At 35.1% G+C, this 22,310-nt stretch overlaps 2 protein-coding genes and 1 long non-coding RNA gene across 3 annotated transcripts; 2 read left to right on the forward strand and 1 right to left on the reverse strand.

Moving 5' to 3' along the window:
- Positions 1–5,365: 5,365 nt before the first annotated feature.
- On the reverse strand, positions 5,366–6,171 carry LOC113278229 (major latex protein 146-like). The gene is made up of 2 exons (XM_026527126.1): positions 5,778–6,171; positions 5,366–5,673 (listed from the first exon to the last, which is right to left on the reverse strand). Exons 1-2 carry the CDS (start codon positions 5,989–5,991, stop codon positions 5,420–5,422), a joined length of 468 nt encoding a protein of 155 aa, XP_026382911.1. The 5' UTR covers positions 5,992–6,171; the 3' UTR covers positions 5,366–5,419.
- A 3,865-nt stretch (positions 6,172–10,036) lies between these two features.
- Positions 10,037–11,376, forward strand: LOC113280175 (protein LURP-one-related 7-like). The gene is made up of 4 exons (XM_026528831.1): positions 10,037–10,611; positions 10,696–10,729; positions 10,783–10,998; positions 11,159–11,376. The coding sequence occupies exons 1-4, from the start codon at positions 10,451–10,453 to the stop codon at positions 11,279–11,281; spliced, it is 534 nt and encodes a 177-aa protein (XP_026384616.1). The 5' UTR covers positions 10,037–10,450; the 3' UTR covers positions 11,282–11,376.
- Positions 11,377–11,946: 570 nt separating this feature from the next.
- LOC113283788 lies at positions 11,947–19,454 on the forward strand. Its single transcript, XR_003327628.1, has 3 exons — positions 11,947–12,067; positions 17,869–18,011; positions 18,913–19,454. It is a non-coding gene; the product is annotated as an uncharacterized LOC113283788 (long non-coding RNA).
- The last annotated feature ends 2,856 nt before the right edge of the window (positions 19,455–22,310 follow it).

A 22,310-nucleotide genomic window follows, 5' to 3' on the forward strand; every position in this document is an offset into this window, starting at 1 on the left:
AGCCAAGAACACGAAGAACACTAGACGGTAAGGGAAAGTCGTTGAAAAGTGCCGCTTAATTGCGACAATTTCCAATTCCTTTCTCGCGACTTAGGAATAGCGCTTACAGCATTTCAGTTGTGTCGTTCTTCCTTGACGCTTCCTGCGTGTCGCAACGGACGGTCTTAAATCGATTTTCTTATTATTTCATCAATTGTAATCAACTTTTGAGCGTTAATAAAATCTTTTGAGATGTATTGCACCATGATGAGCTAAACCCAATCCCAGGGGTGACGGAGGAAGCCATTCACACAATATTTATGTGGTAATTGTTATTTATTTAATTTTTGCAATATTTTTATATGATTAATTGCATTGAAAAAATGATTTAAATGGTTTTTATTAATCAATTGTATTTTCTCTTGATAATGCATGCTTAGTTTTATACTCTTGATGCATTATGCTTGCGACTAACATTTGATATTTTGGAAATCTGCTTTTGGCAATTATTAAGAATCAAATCAATTGTTTAATTTGCATAATTAAAAATTAAATAACATTACATAAATATTGTTGAATGGTGGAATCTTCACCTCTATTTTTTTCCATAAAAACTCACATCACTTTGTTTAATTTTGTTACATTTCTTAGTTTTAAAAAAAAAATCTATCTTCACAAGTTCGAAAAGAATCCCCTTGTACCACTATCTACAACAACTTTTCAAAATACATCACTCAGCAGGATCTATAATTTTATCACGATGATCCTCTTTTCGCACTTCATCAGGATAAGAATTTCCTAGACCAGCTGCGCGACGAGCATACTCTAATGGTATCCTGATAGCATCACCACTCAACTGAAATATTCCTCGTGCGAATCTTTCATCAGCAAGAATTCTATAGAAAAGAGGATTCTCAGGATTATATAAGGAAATTGGTAGAAATTGAAGTTGACCTAATGAAACGATGATTTTTCGGTCATTCCATTTCTCAGATTTGAGTAGATCAAGATTAAGTTTGGATGCGAAATTATATGAAGGTGGAAGAGATAGTTCATAACCCCTCTGATTGAAGTCAGTTTTCACTCTGTTAAATTCGATTTCCATCTTTTTACCAGCAGGAGCCATTAAAGAATGGGAATGAAGAATATAAATTTGCAGAGAAGGTGAAGAAGAATGAAGGAAATAAAAGGAGTAAGATAGAAGAGAATATATAGGAAAGAGCGACCCATTTTGCAAGATTTATTCTCATTAATGCGAAGAAATGAACGGTTAAAAAGGACGTGTCGAAAGATGAGTGGTTAAAAGGACACGCGTACATAAGGAGAGCTTGAAATATGGAAAATTTTCTGCAAAGTAAAATGAAAAAAAACAAGCATGTGCGATTTGCAAGAGGAGAATTTATCATATCGCTCACTCTGAAGAATAAGCAACATGAGAAGAGGAAAATGTAGGAGTTAAATATCGCACACGTTAATAACTACGCGAAGTAAAGAATACAACATAAGTGAAGGGCGTCGCACACAGCAAATTTGAGATGTCGCACCAGATAATGTCAGCAAAGTCACGAGTAAAGTGTGAAGAATCATGCGAAGAAGTATGTTATGCGAAGATGAGCGATTGTATATGAGTGAATATGTCGCATAGTGATCCCGAAAATAATGGGATTCTTAGCTGTCATCCACTATGTAAAATCCTATATAAAGGAGAGAGTCATTGTTTCTGGGAGGATTCTAGGACAAGTCTTGGAAAAAAATTAGGAAGAGAGATAGAGTGAGCTTAGGTTTCAAGTAGAATTGTTGTAATACTCGAATCATTCTTGTAAACATTCTTAATCTTTAGTTAATAAAAGGATTATATGTAGAAATAGGCCTGTTTTGGACCCTCATTTTCGTTTCTAGGCCTGTTTTTTTTATTTATTGCAAAACTAGGCAAGTTAAACGGATTCCATCCAAATCCGTTATCTCGGTCAATTTATCGCGTTGACTCGTCAAAATCTCCTTAAAATCTCGTATGGAGAGATCTCCTGAAATTGTGAAGATTACTAAAATGCCCTCTCTCTTTTTCGTGTGTAAGTAAGCCCCTAAATCACTTCTAACCCTAAATCGAGAACCATCAACTCCTAAACCATATTCTCCACCTTAGAGTAAAGAAATGGAGGCGCAGGGTTCATTGTGCCTGAAGTTCAAGAGGAGGAAGAGAAAATGAAAGTGCTTGTGTGGAATTTTGATTGCCATGGATGTAGCAGAAGATTGCAGTGACGAGAAGGGTTCTGTGAATCGAGAAATATGAGAAGAAAAAATGGGGATCTACTGCAGTGACTGATAGAGAATTCGAGAGTTATTACAAATCATAGGAGATGGGTTGGTGGTTGATGCCTAATGAAAATGGGAATGTGCTGGTAGTTAGGTCAGGAAATTGGAGATTAGGGTTTGGTGGAATTGAATTAACAGAGAAGAGATGATTAACTGAAATTGAAGGTGGGGTTCGACTTGAAATGGTTTTAGGTTCACATACGAGATGGTGTTGCTGTTGAGTAAAGAAGAAAGATGAGAAGCTTCTGGTGGCAGTGATGAGTATCTGAAACCAGTCGAGATAAACTCGATCTCATTCATTCTTCTTCTTTTTTTTTCTTCTCCTTCCCTTTTCTTTCTTCTGCAATATTTCTAGAGATGAATTGTTAGGTTTATTTAGTTGCTGGTAGTTTAATAACAAGAGGGTGATTGTTCAATTGATGACGGGGTTGAGGAATTGAAGAAATTAAGGTTTATAAGAGAAGTCAGGGAAGATGAAATTGAGGGTTTAGAAGACTAATTGGAGGTGGGTTTGTCACGAATTAAGAGTTAAGGTTGAAGTATTAGTTGAAGTAGGAAGTTAGGGTTTTGAATTTGAAGCTGAGAATGATGTTCTTCCCCAAATTAGGAATTAGGGTTTCTGGATTTGAATTTGGGTCTATGTTGAACTGACGATGATATTGAGTTGTTGGTAGCTGAAGAACGAAAGGGTTGATGTTGCGTTGATTATGCAAAGCTGTACTGATGAACAATCAAAATGAAAATTAGGACTTCTTTAATTTAGACATGGTTTATGTGAATTTTGTTAAGAGTTTACGAGTTTGTTAAATTGAAGTTGTTTTGATAATATGGAGTTTCAGTTTTGGTTTAGTTGTGAAATCATGATTTACACTTAGGGTTTTCTGTTAATTTGAGATACATGAAGAAGAGTTGGATATTGTTGTTGACCAAAGAAGAAAGATGAGAAGTTTCTGGTGACAGTGATGAGCAGATGGCTTGGTTACGTTGTTGTTGTTGAGGTGTATTTGTGGCTTAAGTGGTGCTGAGATGATGGCAAGAAAATGGTGGTGACTAGATGTGGTTTGTTGGTGGTTAAGAGAAGATTATTTTTGTTGGTAAATGGTGAAGGGGAAAAGAGGAAATGAGATGATATTGTTAAATTGATGGGAAACAGTGGTTGTATGTGGATTGCAGTAAAGAGAGAAACTGAATTGCCACGTAAGAGGTGCCACGTACGCAGGGCCACGTACGTGTTGTAGTGTTAAGATTGCGGTAAATAAGAGTTCGTTGTTCGGACTTGTAAAGATTTAAAAATAAAAATATATACACAATATTTGTCACAATGGGCGAGAGGTACTGGGACTAGGATTCCTCCAATTTCATTTCTTAAGGTTCAAATAATAATTCTTTTATCAATAATAGCTCGAAAAATATATTAAATATATCGACTCTAATTTATTGCCAAGATTGATTCTCAAAATATTAGGTGTAAATGTTTAGCATGAGACATCAAATCATCTAAGCTGAGCATGACCCATCAAATCAAATCACAACTAATTAATTTAAATCATAATTTCAATTAAAATTAATGCAAAAGTCATGAAAAGAATTAAATATAATTACCCAAGTGTGAAATAAGGCTTCCTCCTTCATCCCAGTATTGGGGTTTAGCTATTCATATCAAACACACACTCAAAATAATAATTCAAGCTCACAAGGTGTTCAAAAGATTGAAAAAGATAAAAACAGTGGATCTACACCCACGCTGAGCGTCCAGAAAACAACGACAATACTTTGATGTTGTAAACAACGACACAAGCCTACTGTTGTTGGTGCTGCTGAAAATAAGACTGTCCTGGATAGTCTGTTCTTCGTGTTCTTCAAGCTCTTTAATGGCAGCAACAACAGCAGAACCCGTTCCTGGATATCGATTGTTTCTGCTCCTCAGAGGCTCTGCTCGACCCCCAACTCTCGACAACCTCTCTAGTACTCCAAGGGAACATATTTATACACCTACAGCTCGTTGAATCTCCCTCAATTACTCCATATAATCTTCATTACTCGGTGTTTAAAGAAAATATCTTCCGAATATTTTCTTCTCTGAAATGATTCTCCACGCGTTATAAGCTGTATTTCTTTCCTTGTTTAATAACTAAACACTCCTTCCTACTGCTCGGGACATCAATCATGCACTTAACACGCTAAAAATCTTCTCCAAATCACGTAATCCCGTGAACTGTTCTTATTATGCTCGTGCTGCCCTGATTTCTTCTTGTGAGTTATTTAGCCAAATTTGATCGATCTAAAGACCCATAACCTTCCTTTCTAGCCCATAAGAAGATACCCAATGAGTTTCAACCATTGAATCGGCCTGCCACTACTTCATTTCTTCGATCGAAAATTCTCCTGTGCTGTGAACATTTTTCCCGCCAAAATCGATATTCAAATGAAGAAGAGGGGTGTCCCCCTATCCTGAACTGGGGTGCGAATAGCAGCTGCCTTGGGGTGACCTGGGGTGCCCCTTAGTAATTAGGTTACCCCTTATCCAAAAGCGAGAGTCCGAATAACACTTGTCCTCCGGGTGCCAAAATCAACTTTTCGAGCCGAATTTTCCAAAAATATTTATTTCCAAAAAATACCTACAAATACATAAAATAACAAAATTAGTACAAAATCGAGTGCCAACAATATATAGTATTGACATCAAATTAGACTCAAAAATGTGTCTATCAGTACGCACTATGTGGTGACGTATACAGAATTAATTGGGTCACAACAACCGATTCAAAGGACTGTTAGGTCTTTTTATGTACAGCTAACGGTGCTAACTTTCCATCCATCACTTTTGGTCAAAACTTGCCTAGTTTTGCAATAAAATAAAAAAACGGGCTTAGTTTTGAAAAGCACAAAAAACACATCTATTTTTATAAAAATCCCTTAATAAAATAAGAGGTCATAATGACCACCTAGAAATTGAATCAGTTATTGACACCAATGATTCCCGAATACAGTTTAACTAACTTGTTAACCAATCGATTAGGAAAACTGAATATAGGCACATACTGCTACAACAAGAACACACACAAGTAACAACTGATTAAAACGTATGTTCTACGTAAGGGGTTCATGTTTGGATTGCATCAATCATTTAATTAGAACCGCATAGGTGTTTGTTCATGACTTCAGTGGCCTGATGGCAAAAAGGTAGATAAGCAGATGGAGTTGGAGAATCCTCGTTGATTTTCTCATACACAAATGACCGTATCACAACACATCCATTTCCATTTGGCTTTGGTTTGACTTCAATTATCGAATCAAACTTCTTGTAATCCTTCATCAAGTCTCCTTCAAATATACGGTGATGCAACGTCCTTGTTTCATCATTATGTGTTGTTTCCTCCTCTGCATACACAAAGACAATGGAAATTCGTGAAGCATATATTGAATCCAATTTTATTCAAGGAGAAGTAAAATAATCAATTGCAATAGTATGTGTTTGTACATACCAAGGATACAATTCCATTCCTTGATACAACCGGAACGGCTTGCTTCCCCATGGATAACTTTTACTCCGGCGTAAAGATGAGGAGCTACCGTTTGTACATCTTCTGCGTGCTTATAAATTTTATAATATTTGTCAGCATCGCAATCAACCTCCAATTCAAATACTAGTTTCCCAACTAGACTTGAAGTATCATGATGAGCCATTAAGTTGATCATTGTTCCCCTAACGAATGCACAGAAGTATATGAAACTATGGAAGCCTAGACCAACTGATATTGAATCTGTGTTGGGTGAACGAGTTAATATAGCGAAGAAACAATTGGGTTAACTACTATTGGTGGTGACACTGAGTTGTACATGTCTAACTTTATTTTTACTTTGACTAGTGATATTAAATCCAAATGCAACCATATCTAGTATTCACATGCCAAATCTATGGTAGGGTACTAATATATACTAGCTTCTAATCGAGAGTACTCGTTCGTTTAGGGGTGAACCATTGAGGAATGTTTTGTACTATACAGTCTGAAATTCTTTGATTGTATCTTCCATGAGTTTGCTAAATTGTTGAATATCGCACATCCCGACAAGTATCAGTCCATATCATTGTAGACTATTCCAAGTGTACTGGACTTAGGAAAGAAGGCACCGTGTCTTAGACTTTTCTTGTGTGACTTATCTTGCTGCGAGCTGAGTGCTGTGTAATGTACTACTGTGCGTGTGCACTCATACATGACTAACAGCACCATAGAATGACGGATGCATTACTAATGGATGAGTCCGAGACCTTGTACTACCCCTACCTTGAAAATTCCCCAAAGAAGAAAAAAATTCTTACGATCTCCATGCACGTGGTTTTAAATCAACTATGACAGACAGTATGTGTGAATGGGGATCTAACTTCGTAACCAATGGTTAGACACAATGTCACGCCATTAATTATAAGATTTTCTATGAAGGGATAAAGAAACTTTCTTCCTACATTTCTCAAGCTTTTTATGCTTGTAGAAAGAAAAAATGAGTGGTTTTAGTCGTAAACCTGTGCTTGATAAGGGCACCTACGTAACCGTTCATCTGGATCTAAGACCGAACGGACTCACTCCTGTGGATATGGACATAGGTTCGGATGTTTACCAGTTAATTTAAAAAAAACTCAGAGTTTGGAAGTCTGAAAGGGAATCTTATTGAAAGATGGTCACGGAAGATGGATTGGGTTCTGGCCTTGTTTTCGATGCCCGTGGAGGTCTTAATTCACTTATTATTTGATTCGGAAAATGAGTCATATGTCCAAATATTTTTAAATCACGGTGCAAATGGACGAGTAAAAAATAGTTTGGGTGAAATGGCCAAAAAAACATATTAAGGATGAAACTGGTTTCATCTTAGCTTAAATTTAAAAAATAGCAAGGATGAAACTGGATACATCCTGTGTAAATTAAAACTAAGAAAAAATATTTAAAAATGGGCACGATGAAACTGGTTACATCCTGTCTATTTTTACATTTTTGTCCATTTAAACAGTATCAAAATCTAATTGTCCATTCTACTGCATTTTGGTATTTTTAACCAATTTTGTGTATTTGATTCGTGAAGGGGACAATTGAATTTCTCCTGCATTCTACTTTCTTTCTCACTGAATTGTAAAAGAAACCATCAAAGATTTGTTTGCTCCACCTTATTTCCACAAAGAAATTATTTTAGGCTGTATCTTACCATTGAGATCATATTTCCTACATTTGGGAAAAATATGGTTTGGTCATTTTTTAGGTGGTCCCATGTTTATTTGTTCCTTTCAAAAATCACCTTTTCCATTTGGTCCATAATTATTTAAAAATATTAAAATATCTAAAGTATCCTTTCTGTCTCTTATTTTCTTTCTTCTCATGTGAGTAATTTTCTTTTTTTTTCTATTCTTTATTTTCTTTATTAATTTCTCTCTCTTCTTAATTTTAATAAATAAAAACTTAAAAATGAAATATCTATCAAGATATAAGTCGAAAATTAATAAATTTTATATATTCGGAAAGCATTCGACAATAGCTTTCCAACGAGTATCATTGTCGCTATGTTTCGGTGCTTTTATTTTTTCGATATAATAGTAGTTCATTTCCGAGAATGAACACTATTTTTGAACATGTTGTTCATTCTAGTTCTAACAGTTCATTTCGTAAAATGAACTCGTATATACTAGCAATTTATATTGTACAATAAACTCATAATAGTAGCAGTTCATTTCGTAAAATGAACTCGTATATACTAGCTATTTTTTTTGTAGAATAAACTCATAATAGTAGTTCAATTTGAAGAATGAAGTCGTAATGATAGTCATTATTATAATTCATATTGAAGAATGAACTCGTGATAGTTATTTTTAATTTCGAATGAACTCATAATAGTTGTTCATATTGTAGGATTGATAATTCATGTTGTAAAGTAAACTCGTAATAGTAATTAAGAATGGTAGTTCATATTGTAGAATGAACTCGTAATAGTTGTTTATTATGGTAGTTCATTTTATAAAATGAACTCGTAATAATAGTTCATTATACCAGTTCATTTTGTAGAATGAAGTCGTATGGTAGTTCATTTTGTAGAATGAACTCGTATGTTATTTAATACAAAGAGTTCATTTTTTGGAATTAACTAACTAGCATGATAGTTCATTAAAGTAGTTGATTTTGTAGAATGAACTCGTATAATAGTTCATTAAAGTAGTTCATTTTGTAGAATGAACTCGTATAATAATTCATTTTATAGCTAAAAAATAAGGCAAAAATTAAAAGCTCCTAAACATAGCGACAATGGTACTTGTTGGAAAGCTATTGTCGAGGGCTTTCCGAATATATAAAATTTATCATTTTTGGACATATGGTTCAAAAGATATTTTAGTTTTAAGTTTTATTTAATTCTTTTAATTAAGAGAGAGAAAAAAGAGAAAATAATATTTTTTTACTATTTGGTACTAGGACCAAACCATTATTTTATATGACCAAACAATAATATAAGGGTATTTCTGCCACCACACAATGAAAATTACATCATCCATGACATCACCCTATGACCAAATTATAATTTGTAGGACCAAATTATAATATATTTTCACAAATAGGACCAAACAGACACATGACTGAGTCAATTGGACTAGACTCTCTCTAATATATTATTCCTAGGACCATATGGTATTTCCTACATTTATGTTTATATCACTTTATCCGGTGGCCAGAATGGCGAAACCGGCATAAATCATGCGAGGTGACTACCCACCCAAAACCCAAAATCTAGAGAGAAAAAAACAAACAAAAATAATGGATAAATCACTTGGCATCGGTAAGTTTCGCATTCAAGTCACTGGTATCATTAAGAATGACTTTATCACTGAATTACAATAACATTTACAAAACTAAGGTATCTTTTATCTTTTCCGCTGCATAGAGAAAAACTAGCAAGCGTAGGGCTGAACATGGTGTCGGTTAACCGTTGGAAACCGACCGAACCAGACCAATAAGCAAGAAACCGAACCAAACCATTTAGATTTGGATTGGTTTGGTAAAAAATGTTGAAAAACCGACATTACTGGTTTGATTTTGGTTTGACCTGAAAACCGAACCAAAAACCATTGGGGAACCGATTAATTTTTAAACTTAATTTCTATCGTCGATTTAAAAGTATTAGATTCTACCCATTAATTTAGAGGATAAATAGAAACCCTAAATCTAATATTTCATTATGATACTCTCCCTCTTTCTCTTTCTCCTTCTCTCAGCCGCCTCCCTTCTCCACCCCCAACTACAGCTGCTGCTACTCGACTTTTTTCTTCCCGTCTTCCTTCTTTTTTATTTGTCAATACCTAAATTAAGATATATTATATATCTTCATTTGATCTCTAGAATTAGAGTAAGCTTTAACTATTCTTGATTTTTTTTTGTCTGTATATTTGTGTAAACCAATACTATCGGCAACTACGATTTTTTTATCTGTAAATTTGTGTATTTTGTTTTGGTTTGACATAATTATTGGTTAACCAAAAACCACTGGGACAAACCGAAACCAACTGGAACCATTTGGAAACCGAACCAATGGTTAATGGATTGGTTTGGTTTAGATTTTTAGAAACCAATAATATTGGTTTCGGTTTTGGTTTGGCTAGAAACCGAACCAAAACCGACCATGAACAGCCCTAAGCAAGCGAGTACGTTCTCACCCCGGGTTTTGTTATCAGGGATGAAGGAAAAATCTTACCGAAGAAAGTTTTTTCTGGATTAACTTATCCAGACCATTCGATAAACTGTTTTTTCCTTTTATTAGATATTTTCTTCCTTCCAATAGAAAAACTCACCTCCTTCTGATAATTTGATGTAGGAAATGTATTTTTAACATGCATTGCACCTACCTGATCATTGTGTTTGCTCTAACATTTTCAGTCAGTCCGACGGGTGGCTGGCTGGCCGCTTGGTTGTCAGAAAAGCTCTCTAATTTCCCATTCCAAGACGGGGTGGAAATATCGTATACCAGTAAAGTTAAAGGCCCTTCTCTCAGTTTCGCCAACTAATAAATATTCCCGTCTACCGACCTTTATCCCCTTTCTTCTTTCCCCCTTTTGCTTTCATCATCATCACTTTCCCAATCAGAATCTTCCATTCTTGTTTATTATAACCTCAGAAATTTTAATGTTTGTATGGGTTCTTCAAATTTATCTTCATCTCCAACTCAACTAATCCATCCATTAACATCTCCAATTCCAGTAGATCTTTTCGTCTCCAAGAAACGTTTAAGTCTTAACCTTAAATTTAACGACGCCTGTGGAAATCTTGTATTCAGAGTCGATGATAATCATTAGCAACAAACTAATCATGATAGAGTCCTTCTTGATTCCGATGACAACCCCTTAATCTTCATCAATCGTAATACCCAGGTAAGTAGTTCAGTGTATTCGAATTCGGGGAGGGATACTGGGGCAACTGCCCCTTTATACTATTGATGACAATTTCTTGTTTTTGTGTTTTGCAGGGTGGATGGGAAGGATTTGGAAGTGAAGGGCAATTGATATTTAAAGTTGAGAAGAAGTTTGTGTCGAAGTGGAAAGGAGAGATTGAATTGGAAGTTTTCCCGGTGAGTAATGGTGTCGCCGCCGCCGCCAAGGATGCTGAAGATGTGATTAAGGTTAAAGGGAGTCCATTTCATAGGTCTTGTACAATTTACAGAGGCAATTCAATTATGGCTCAGGTATATATAGTTCAATTTCAGTACTAATTCTGTATACTATTTGGTTAGAATAGAAATTATGGAATAGTTCGGTCAGGCGTGGACAGTGAGAGTCTAATAAATGAAGTATATGCCGATTCTGAGACACTCTAGATGAAATTTAGATGTTTATAATATGCAGACGAGTCTGTTATACAAGCTGGGGAAGCTGACAACAGGGAGGAGAAAATTTAGAGTAACTATGTTTCCTGGACTTGTTGATCAGGCTTTGATTGTTGCTCTCATTGTTATATTTTTCGACTGATTGACCACCGGATTTGTTGCCACGGTAGATAGATTGGTACATTGATAGATAGATCGGTAAGTGAAATAACAAATCTGTACAACGATTGGCATGAATTGAGTTGTAGAAAATTTCTATAGATTTGTCTATCTAGACCAATCTCATATCATATTGTTATGCATGCTTAGTATGGATTTTGGATACATCGCTAGCCGAGTACCTTCCCCAATTTCTTGGACAAGAAAATGTCTAATTGTGGAAGCTGAAACAGAAAGGATCCGACCGACCTACTGGCCGGTGATCTACCACTATGTCGCTTATGTAAGTTGTTGGATCATTCATTGTCATGCTAAGCGTTGGAAACCATATGCACATAAGCAATTTTCTTTCTTATGTACATTACCTCTCCTGCAATCTTCTTACTCAATTTGGAACTAGAATAATTAGATGAGCAGCAGAAAAAAACAAAAAAAAAAGAAGAAAAATGATGCAAAATCAGTTGAAGGTAATGTATACCTATGAATTGGTTTTGTCTCTCTGGATCATATGTAGAAGGTATATGGATTGCAACTAATCTCCGCCGCTGCGAACTATTTCTATAACTAAGATAGAGTGGTCGTGATGGAAAAGAATGGCACATGAAGAACCTACTGACTTGTTCTTCTTCACTCTATGAAGAGAGAATTGCAACTGCGCCAGATAGTATTGCACGTGCCCTGCTTCTCCATCTTGTTCTGCACTCATCTTACTATGCCGGTACCGGATTCAAGAGATACTGGAAGAATTGAGGATGATGAAAACTATGAGGTACTGAATTTCAATTTGCGTTTCACTTTCCTTTGATAGTTTCACCTTATTTATCAATCGAACTAGCACCTTTTATAACAAAACAGGATCACATATAAAATGGGGAGAGATTTGAATTGAAGTGATGAGAAAAAAAAGTTGATCAAAAAACAAGGTGAATTGATGTGTGGGGGACCATATGATTGATCCTTTTTTTACATGCCCCGAGACCCAGTTATTACAGCTAGAAAAGCAATATGTGAATTGACAGGACCATTCACGGTCCGCCATGCCTAACTTAAGAACTCTTCGTGGGCATCTTATAAAAGCTACTACTCATCCCATAGTAATATGTAAAGTTATAGTACCAGGATGTCTAGGATTCTGGCTCATAGTGCTAGAGAAGTAGGTAGGCGCCTTTTGTTATATTTGGCACCATATGCACCTTAGATTCGTGACAATTACCAAGCCATAACGCTAACAATAACCTGAGTTTGCCGTTCACTAGGTTAACAATTCAGAAATGTTACTGACGAGTGCGGACTTTCTCTTGCAGTTCTAGTATTGTTTGAGAAAATTGTGCGTGAAAAACATGTAGCAACACAGTGGTCCATTTGCAGTATGAGACACCAGCCATCCTGACAAAGCATCCCAAAATGTTCGGATAACAGCATCTCTCTTAGCCTGTTAACATAACAAATGAGTGGATGGTAACATATCTTCTCGAAACACTGATAAATAGGCGACACCACTCTTGACCCGAAAAGTTGGTTGGTTTTAGGGGTCAAATGGTTATGCATCACTGGCATAACAATTATGAATCCACCTACCTATACATCACAGACATCTTGTGTTTGGTGGTGGGGTAAAATGTAAGACAGTCTGTGATGAAGATGCTCTTCATTGACAAACTTCATTATCAAAATCGAGCGCACTTTTATCAATATACTTTCACGGTTAGATAAGCCATGAGTAATAAGAAAGTTACAGCAGTTTCAGGCAGTAATAGAGTCCGAAAATGTCAGTCAATTTTGATTGCAGCAAAAATTCATCACTGCAAAACAAGAGCTTAGAGTAAAAACATATGCAAATTTACGTTTTTTCGGTTCTGGTTTCATCCATTGATGTATATAGGTGGTCCTGCTAAAATGTAAAAGGAATATTACAAGTTGATGGAGTGAAATGGAGGGGCCTCAACATTGCCTGCAGTGGGTAGAATCATATAGGGTAGGCAATCGGCATTATATTGTTGTCTTGATTGTTTTTTTCTGCATAACTATCATGGAATTCTAACAAGGAAACTAGTATTATTGAAGGAAAAGATGTTTATGAACTTCAATATCAGATTTGGAAATGGGATATTGACAACCCAAACAACTTGAGGAGATCGATTGAAGGAAATCTCAAAAGGACCAATGGGATTCCATTATTTCTAAGCAACATGATCTAATGTTTCATACAATAGTAACTCAACCAAATTTTCTAGTTGATGGAACTCAATTTGTCTCTTCATTTTTGACTAATTTTAGTAAATTTGGCCCAAACTTGATGAGCTAAACTCCATTCCAACAGAGATTTTTTGTCATGTTTCTTGTAATCAACTTCATCAAGAAAAGTAACATCTCAACCACTAGTCCTTGAGGAAACAACCTACCAATGGCGCATTTATGAGTACGATTATTATCGAGTGTCATTGGGAAGGACTTAACGTGGTAAGTAATAACACTTCACATGCCGAACACCATATTATGAACCGTTTTTTGGGGACTACTCAAAAATGGTGGGGGACTACTCTCCATTTTTTGGGGTGATATTAGAAATAATAATGAGTCACCCCTTATCTAAGTTTTTTTAATACCAAACTTACCCTTGGTAATTAAATTAGTTAGTGTAATGATTAATTAGTGTTAGTATAATGATTAATTAGTGAGGTTAGATTAATTAATTAGGTGTTTTTAAAAGAATAATTCTTGAGGAGAAGGTTTTTTTTTTCATTCTTTTATAAGATGGTTGATTTCGAAATGAGGGTTTTGGGTACTTAGGTATACTTCAACTTTAGTTAATGTTGCTTGAATTGGCAGAATCTTTCGAAAAAATGAAAAATTTATAAACTGATTTCGACCATGGAAATAGAGTTCGGTTAGGACATCTAAAGAACAGGTAGCCGAACTCATCTACAAGTGTAGTTCGGCTAATGGTTCTGAAAACACAGGTAGCCGAACTCAGCTTTAATGGAGTTTTTGCTTTCAGAAAAAGTTCGGCTAGGAAAAAAAAGTTGCGACGTAACTGAACCACATGTTCAGCTGGGAAAAAAAAATCGACGAAACCGAACTCAATATATAGGTTTTCAGAGAAAAGTTCGGTGAGGAGAAAAAAATTGCTACGTAACCGAACTAAAAGTTCGGCTAGGAGAAAAAGGAAAAAAAGTTGCGACGTAACTGAACTGAGAGTTCGGCTGGGAATTTTTTTTTGCAAGGTAACCGAACTTTTCTCTGAAAGAAAAAACTCCATTAAAGCTGAGTTCGGCTAGTTCGACAAACTGTTTCACATAACTCCTAGCCGAACTTCTCTCTGCAACTTCCATTTTCAACTCATTTTGATGATTACTACTCATTTTTTCAACCAAGTAGTGGGTTTGTGGAATTTTTTTTGAACCGAGACGATGAAGCGGAAAGAAGAGAAGAAAATGAACCTTCTAATAGTAACGGATTTGTGAAAAATTAAAACTAATGGATTTGTTATGATTTTGATTTTGTTTTGTTAATGATTTAAATTAGGTTATATATGTGTGTATTTATTAGATTAGTTTTCATTTTAATTAGGTTAAGGGTAGGTTAATCATTTCCACACTTTAGGACACCCTTTATAAGTATAGGATAGACATTCCTATCACAAAGCAGTCCCCCACCATTTTTGAGTAGTCCAAAAAAGTAGTTCCATATTATGCTTACACAAAAATCATGGTATCAAACAAAGCCCATATGAGATCTAACTTGTATTCTGGCCCATCATCAAGATACCTCCTCTAGATTTTATAGAACGATTTTTTAGGACCATGGTTTTTTTTTGAGAGGACCATGGTTTTATTAGGCCACCTTCCCTATAGTTATAAGGGGTGTCCTAAAGCATTGAAATGACTAACCTACCCTTAGCCTAATTTAATTTAAAACCAACCCAATAACCACATATATATATATATATATATAACCACCACCTCCTCCCACCACCACCTCCCACCATCGCCGATTACCACCACCACCTCCTCCGATTATCACCACCACCAACCACCGATTACCACCACCACCACCGCCCACCACCGCCGATTACCACCACCACCACCTCCGATTATCACCACCACCAACCACCGATTACCACCACCACCTCCGATTACCACCACCTCCGATTACCACCACTATATATATATATATAGCTTAACTTAAAACATTAACAAATATATTCTCACAAACCCATTACTTGTCATTCGTTTTTGGTTGAATAAATGAGAAGTAATCATTAAAATGAGTTGAAAATGGAAGTTGCAGAGAGGTTTAATGGAGGGTTTTTTTTCAGAGAAAAGTTCGGTTATCCCGAATTAAAGTTTTCTTAACCGAACTCAGAGTTGGGTTGATTCGCAAAAAAATACGTTTAACCGAACTCCTTGTATTAGAACAACACAAGTCCATAAGTTCGGTTCATTCGCAAAATAAGGATATCACCGAACTTTAGTTTACGAAAATAATGAGAAGTCCACAAGTTCGGTTCGTTCGCAAAAATGTTAAATTTTCTTTGTAACCGAACTCTATCTTTGAAACTTCGTAAACGAACTCTACCTAATTCGCCAAGAAATAAATTTCGTAGTAACCGAACATTTGCCTAATTTCATATATGCATATATAAGCCCAGTTCGGTTGATTCGCAAAATATGTTGAAGTTTGCGAACCATCCGAACTTCTAACACTAGGTTACTTTTAACCTGCAGTTCGGTTGGGAACTTGGTTGCGTTGAAGTTTGCGAACTAACCGAACACACAAGATGTACCCAAATAAATTGTTAAGTTCAAAGTTCGTTTACCTACCATTTTATCCTAGGTAACCGAACATAACACTGTATGACCAAAACCTCCATTAACGAGCGAGTTCGGTAACCTGCGTTTTTGGAAAACGTAACCGAACTACACTTTCAGGTGTATTCGGTTACATGTTCTTGACATATGGTAACCGAACTGGCCCAAATCTACATAAAAAATTTCATTTTTTTTGAAAGTTTGGAGCAATTCAACCAACATTATCTAAGTTTGAAGCATACCTGGGTACTCAAATACCCTTCCTCCGGTTGTGGTCGGTAAAATCCATCGTTTTTCATGTTTTCCTTCTTCATCTTCTCTAACTTTACTCTCTCAATAATTCTACTTCTTTAAAAAATAAAACATCTGATTTTTTAATCTCACTAATTATCTTTAACTTAATCATCTCACTAATCATTACACTAACTATTATTAACACTAACTAATCATCACCTAAAATTAATCAGGAGGGTAATTTAGGAATTAATATAAATATCTAGATAAGGGGTGACCTAGATTTACTTCTAATGTCTTTACTCAAAATAAAATCATGGTCCCAAAAAAAACCATGATCCCCAAAAATTCGTCCTTTTTTAAAGGTGTTAACTGTTAACTGACAAGCATCCGAAGGCCGAAGGGGTGCAGCGGATGGGATCCGCTGGATTTGGTTTCAATACCATATACACGGCATCGTGATGGATCAATTGAATGCTGATGGATCTAATTGTTTTTACTTGTTTTTTAATACGTATTAAAATTTAGACGCGATCCATGGGAACAATATTGCAAAACACTAATGATAATTATGCCCTACAGTTGGTTGTCATATATGATTAGGAAGTTGACAATTACAAATGGATTTTTCTTTTTTCTTTTTTTTATTGATAATTTTTCTATGAAAAAAAGAAATTCATTAAACAAAAGGGGTGGAGTGTCGACATAGATTAGTTTACAATAATTAGATGGATACTAAACGCAAAATAAAATAAGTAAATTAGTAAACAATTAGCCTGAAATCTTTTTGGTTGAAAGGCAATCTGACATCTCTAAAGACAATCATTTTTTGAAAAAAAAGTTTAGCGGTGCTTAATTTTAAACAAAAAATGGTTTTTAGTTACCAAAAAAGTGACAAGATTTAGAAAAGATTACATGAATATATGAAGCACAATATGCCAATTACATATCAAAGTTGATAAAGAAAAACCATGAGAACAGTCAAAATCAAAGCCCAGTTAAACATTAAGCACTTTACAATAGTAATGGTCTGTTCGGTACTCGGTAGTCCTTGAAAATTGTTGTATAAGTTATCATTAATTTTTCCCCTGCACAAACTCTATCATATGGCAAAAGGTAGTAAGTAAACTCCATCTTCTTAATATTGCTTGTACTTTTTTAAACACCCTATTCCCACAAAGTAAGTACAAATAGGATAAAGAAGATTGAACATTATAACAAGAATATATCATCATTGAATTAGCTCTAAAGTCATTATTATTTAGTTATACCAAAAGAAAGAAAAAAAGTGTGATCGTAAGAAAATGTGAGACTAGGATGTATCTTTTGTTTTGTTTTGTTTTTTCTTCTTTGCCAACTGTATATTTGAATATACTCATACTTCGAAGGTATATTTTTATCTAATTAATTCGCTTATCTTTTATTTGTTAACTAATCAATAAATTTTAATACAAGAAAGAAGGCCCAACTTTCCAATAATTTTAAAAAATGATTAACTATGTGGTTTTCGTTGCTATAAATACAGGTAGATTGTTGCTAATCTCCCAAATCAAATTGCTAATAGTGGACAATCAAAGTGTACTCTATAGTTCTAAATCTCTATATGGCAACTAGAAAAGATATTTTTATCATTGGTTTCTTTTTCACTTTGATGGCTCTTCAATCAATGTAAGTATGGTGTAATTCCAATTTACTTTTTCATAAAAATCGACTTATTTTCCTTAATCCACATCAGGTAACCATGTTATCGATTAATCACAAGTTATATTCATGTTTACCAATATGGAAGGCTTTCCTTTAGCGAATATGGAGTTTTCCTTTCCATCGATAAAAATTTTGGTGCTGAAAAATTCTGAATTATTATCACCCAATAAGTAGTTTACCGTTGTATTACAAATGGACGCCAATATGGTTCACAACCTATTTACAAAACCCAAAAAAACTTGGCAAAAAGCTTACGTTCATTGTTTCCTGGAGTTGTTAATTTTGTGGCATAAGATTTAGACAAAATGAAATAACTTTCATGCTTCAAAAACAGATTTTAAAATTTTATGGATGTACAAAATATAACTGTTACAAATATTATTTGATATTTTATTAATTACATATTTTGCATATCTAAATATGATTGAACCTGTAATAATGCTCATGACGAATAACGACTCACCTCAAAAAATTATTCAGATGTCAGTATCGTCGGACACCACTTACAATTTATAGTTTCGTACTAGAATAATATATAAAATTATTCGGATATGCATTTAAGACGCAAAAAAAAAATTGTTTAATTTAATTAATTTGTGAGGAATTATACGTCATTTTGGTTCCACATTTAAGGGATAGACACATAAATGGAGATCCTTACTATAGCAGTCTGGTATAATTTTTCAATGCCGATTCTTGCATTTGTAATGATTTTACAGTGGTTTAGGGTGCTGATTGTTACATTAAAGTATGGGATATCCTCTAAATGTGGGTTCTCCATATTTTGCGATATTATTTGAACTTTGGGTATATTTTATTTTAGTTTTTCTAATTTTGTGTTTTTTGTGTTTTTCTCAACGTGCAGGAATGTGACTGCTCAATATCATAATTGTTTTGCGAGGTATAACCCACACCACCCATGGTACTCTGATGGATTGTCTTGTGTTGGGTCACTCATGCGTTGGAGGTATTCGCCTACAGATGATGTGAAAGGGGATTGTATAGATTGGTGCAAGTCATTTGGTGCCAGTGTTGGGATAGCGTGTGCCCAGATGAATGAGGATGAACTTAATAAGATATATTGTGCTTGTTACTCAGAGTGTCATCCGGATGAAGAAGCTCAGGGGCCTACCTTTTGAGATAAAGATGCATTCTTCAATATTGATTTTTTGGTTGAAACCATTTCTTATCATCTTATAAGAAGGGGATAGTTTTATGCACACTGTCATCATGATTATAGTTCGTGTTGAAGAAATCTACAAGTCTTTAAGTTTTTCAGCTTCTGGTGGTGTTCTTGTTATTGTTGTATAAACAGAAGAGTTTAGCTCGAGTGTTGTTTGAATCGATGTTTAATAATGAATGATTGATTGTGTTAATTAATCTAATCTATTAATGAGTGTTCTATTAGATGAATCAATGTTTTGTTAATTACTTACTGGTCATTATTGGTCCTGGATTTATATATATATGCACCAGTTGGGTTTTAAAGCGAGTTTTAGTAGTGTTCTTTTTTAAACATCCCCTAGCTATAAGTTAATTATGCACCAGTATGGGATTTTAAAAAATGCGGTTGTTCAAGCAAAATCTAGTTTGGCTTTTTTGGCATTTTGAGCTTCCACCACAGTGGATCCATTAAGGAAACTTTCTTGTTTGGTCCTAAGCCCATAAGGTTATTTATAGTAGGGTCCAACCGGAATTTTCTTTTATCTGGAGGTCCAAAATTAATTGAAAACATTGAAATGACCATAATACCCTCTACTACCAAACGTGTGCGTGTCTACACACTTATTATATTGAGTACATATCCGCTGCACTGCTTACAAATTTGAGTACACATAGCTTATATACTTATAAATTCGAGTACATATCTTCTGCACTGTTAACTATCAAAATCAACGACAAGAAGCTTCACTCTCTTAACTGGTTTTTCGTCCAAGTTTTACAAACCCAATCTTTGAATATTGGACCAATGTTTCCATGTTTATCTCAAGTTCTGAATCAAGCTTTTGCATTTGCAAGACATCCCTTGTGCACAACCTCGAGCCAAGACTAGCAGCTACACAATACTTGGGCAGAACTGTTGCCCTCTTCACTGATTACTCGCATCAAACTCTTGTCGAAAGTCTGGTCAAACCCTTGTACAATCAAGGTAACCATGGTTGATAACTGCAAAAGACTTACTTGGATTTGTGAATACTGGTTGCACAATCCATTGTCTGCATTTTTAACATCTCCTACATCTGACATACTAAGCTGGTCGCAGCTGATCTTGAAACTGTGAAGAAATGCTCTTTCCGGCCTTTCTACAAACAACCTGTGTGCATTTTGCTTATATACATTTCTGAGCTTGATGTTGAATCCTAAGCTCTTTCAATCTACTTCCCTGCGACAATAATTAAATTACACAAGCATCCACATTTCTAATTCATTCAAAAATCAGAAACATTCATCATCACTTATCATCATAACAGCAGCAACTTGTCTTCTCTTGGAAGCAAAACGATTTCAAAATCAAACCAAACTCTCCAAAATTGAATACCCAATCTTTATTTCCTTCTCAGCTTCGAGATCCCAGTCCTGATCTCCCTTGATCTTCATTCCAATCAATGTCAGACAACAACTCTTTCCCAACTGGTTTCTCGGTATTAATCTCTCACTCTGTCGTGTTGTTCTGAGCTTCTGGATCACGCCTTTCCTCCTCAAACACGACCACAAGAACCGTGACTAGCTGCTGGTCGACTTTGTTGGACAACGGTGAACTCTTGGAAGCAGCTCTTCGTATTTTGGTTGTAGACTGAGATGAAATGAGCGGAACTGGTCGAGTGTATTAGGACCTAGCTTTGTGGTTGCTGCGTATAAGACTGGCCCTTATCACAGCAGGTGGATACCCCGATTAATAAGTGTGACTGCCTTGGCTTCAAATCCATTAGCACCTAGCGTAGCCAAAATGATGAATTATGCCTCTTCTCCTCTTCTTTCATGTAACATGATTCCAAAATGCCTGCAAAATAATACAAACGTAATATACAAAAATACAAGAGAAACAACTAAGGAAAGCATAAAAATTTGACATTCAAAAGATGTATTTAAGGCACTTATCACCCATTACCAATGAAAACTCTTCAGACGTGTAGGCGTTTAGCAAACCATACCAACTAACGAAGAGTAATAATCCTGCAAAATGTTTTCCAGTCTATAAATGATGTACTCAATTTCTTGACAGTACATCTGCACTCAATTTATTCGGTCCTTTCTGTTTCGAAGGCAACAAATAACTATTTCTTGACAGTACTTATACACCCAATTTATTGACAGTATACCTACACTCAGTTCATGTTTTACATCTACAAAAATCATCCTTGAATAAACTCAATTCATACTTTATAATCCAAAAAAAAAATCGTTCTCGAACCGACACATAAACTGGTTAATAAGCCAATTCCATTACCAACCCAAAAAGATCATATAACCAATGGATAATGCTAAGAAACAAAATTCTTCCTTTCACACCATGACAGTGATTGCGTTACAAAACACAACTAATTCTATCTAAACCTATGTGTAATGCTAATAAAGGCAAGTCTTCGTTTCACAACTATCAGTACATATTGGATGCACTCATATTTTCAGTGGATTTTAAACATAATAACACGGATTTAATGTTAAGAAAAATATGCACAGGATCCTATCAATGTCCCCATAATGAACAATACTTCACTTAGTCCAACTTGGGTAATTATAGAGTGAATATACTTAAAAACTGAAACTAAAATCGTTATGGGTTGTCCAGCGGATAGACGACGGTGCTGGTATACTAAGAGAAAAAGGTATAGCAAGGAGATAAACTGTTTATTAGTTTTTTTTTTTGGTATTCCTCTATGCGAAAAAAGAAACTTAAGCAAGAGTCTTACGTAGTTGTGTTGATAAGGTGTACCAATCTCTTCTTGTAAGAATGACTTTATGCAACCATATCAACTAGCACGTCTTGTTGAGCCCCCTGCTAAGTGACCAACTGAGATGATCAAAAAATGTATAAAAACTCCAAGCGGATTACTTGGTTATGCTTAGTGCAGAATAATAGTTATGGAGCAAAAAACCAGCATCTATTGTAATGTTCTATGAAGTGTAGACTATGATTTTTACAGAGTGCAACATTTATACATTGATTTCTCATCAGTGTAGCGTATATAAACTGAATTTTCAGCAGTGCAGCATATACGCACTGCCAAATTATACCAAATGAAGCTGCAAAAACCTTCTACA

The sequence above is a fragment of the Papaver somniferum genome, chromosome 5 (genome assembly GCF_003573695.1).
Source record: "Papaver somniferum cultivar HN1 chromosome 5, ASM357369v1, whole genome shotgun sequence".
In the NCBI taxonomy this organism is placed as follows: domain Eukaryota; kingdom Viridiplantae; phylum Streptophyta; class Magnoliopsida; order Ranunculales; family Papaveraceae; genus Papaver; species Papaver somniferum.

Excerpts from the sequence above, each read along its gene's own strand:
- LOC113278229 (XM_026527126.1), bottom strand. The coding sequence starts at position 5,991 with ATGATCAACTTAATGGCTCATCATGATACTTCAAGTCTAGTTGGGAAA. Across the intron at positions 5,674-5,777 it reads GGAATGGAATTGTATCCTTG|AGGAGGAAACAACACATAAT; the intron begins GTATGTACAAAC and ends TTGTGTATGCAG.
- LOC113280175 (XM_026528831.1), top strand. The coding sequence starts at position 10,451 with ATGGGTTCTTCAAATTTATCTTCATCTCCAACTCAACTAATCCATCCA. Across the intron at positions 10,730-10,782 it reads ATTCGGGGAGGGATACTGGG|GGTGGATGGGAAGGATTTGG; the intron begins GCAACTGCCCCT and ends TGTGTTTTGCAG. Across the intron at positions 10,999-11,158 it reads GCAATTCAATTATGGCTCAG|ACGAGTCTGTTATACAAGCT; the intron begins GTATATATAGTT and ends TATAATATGCAG.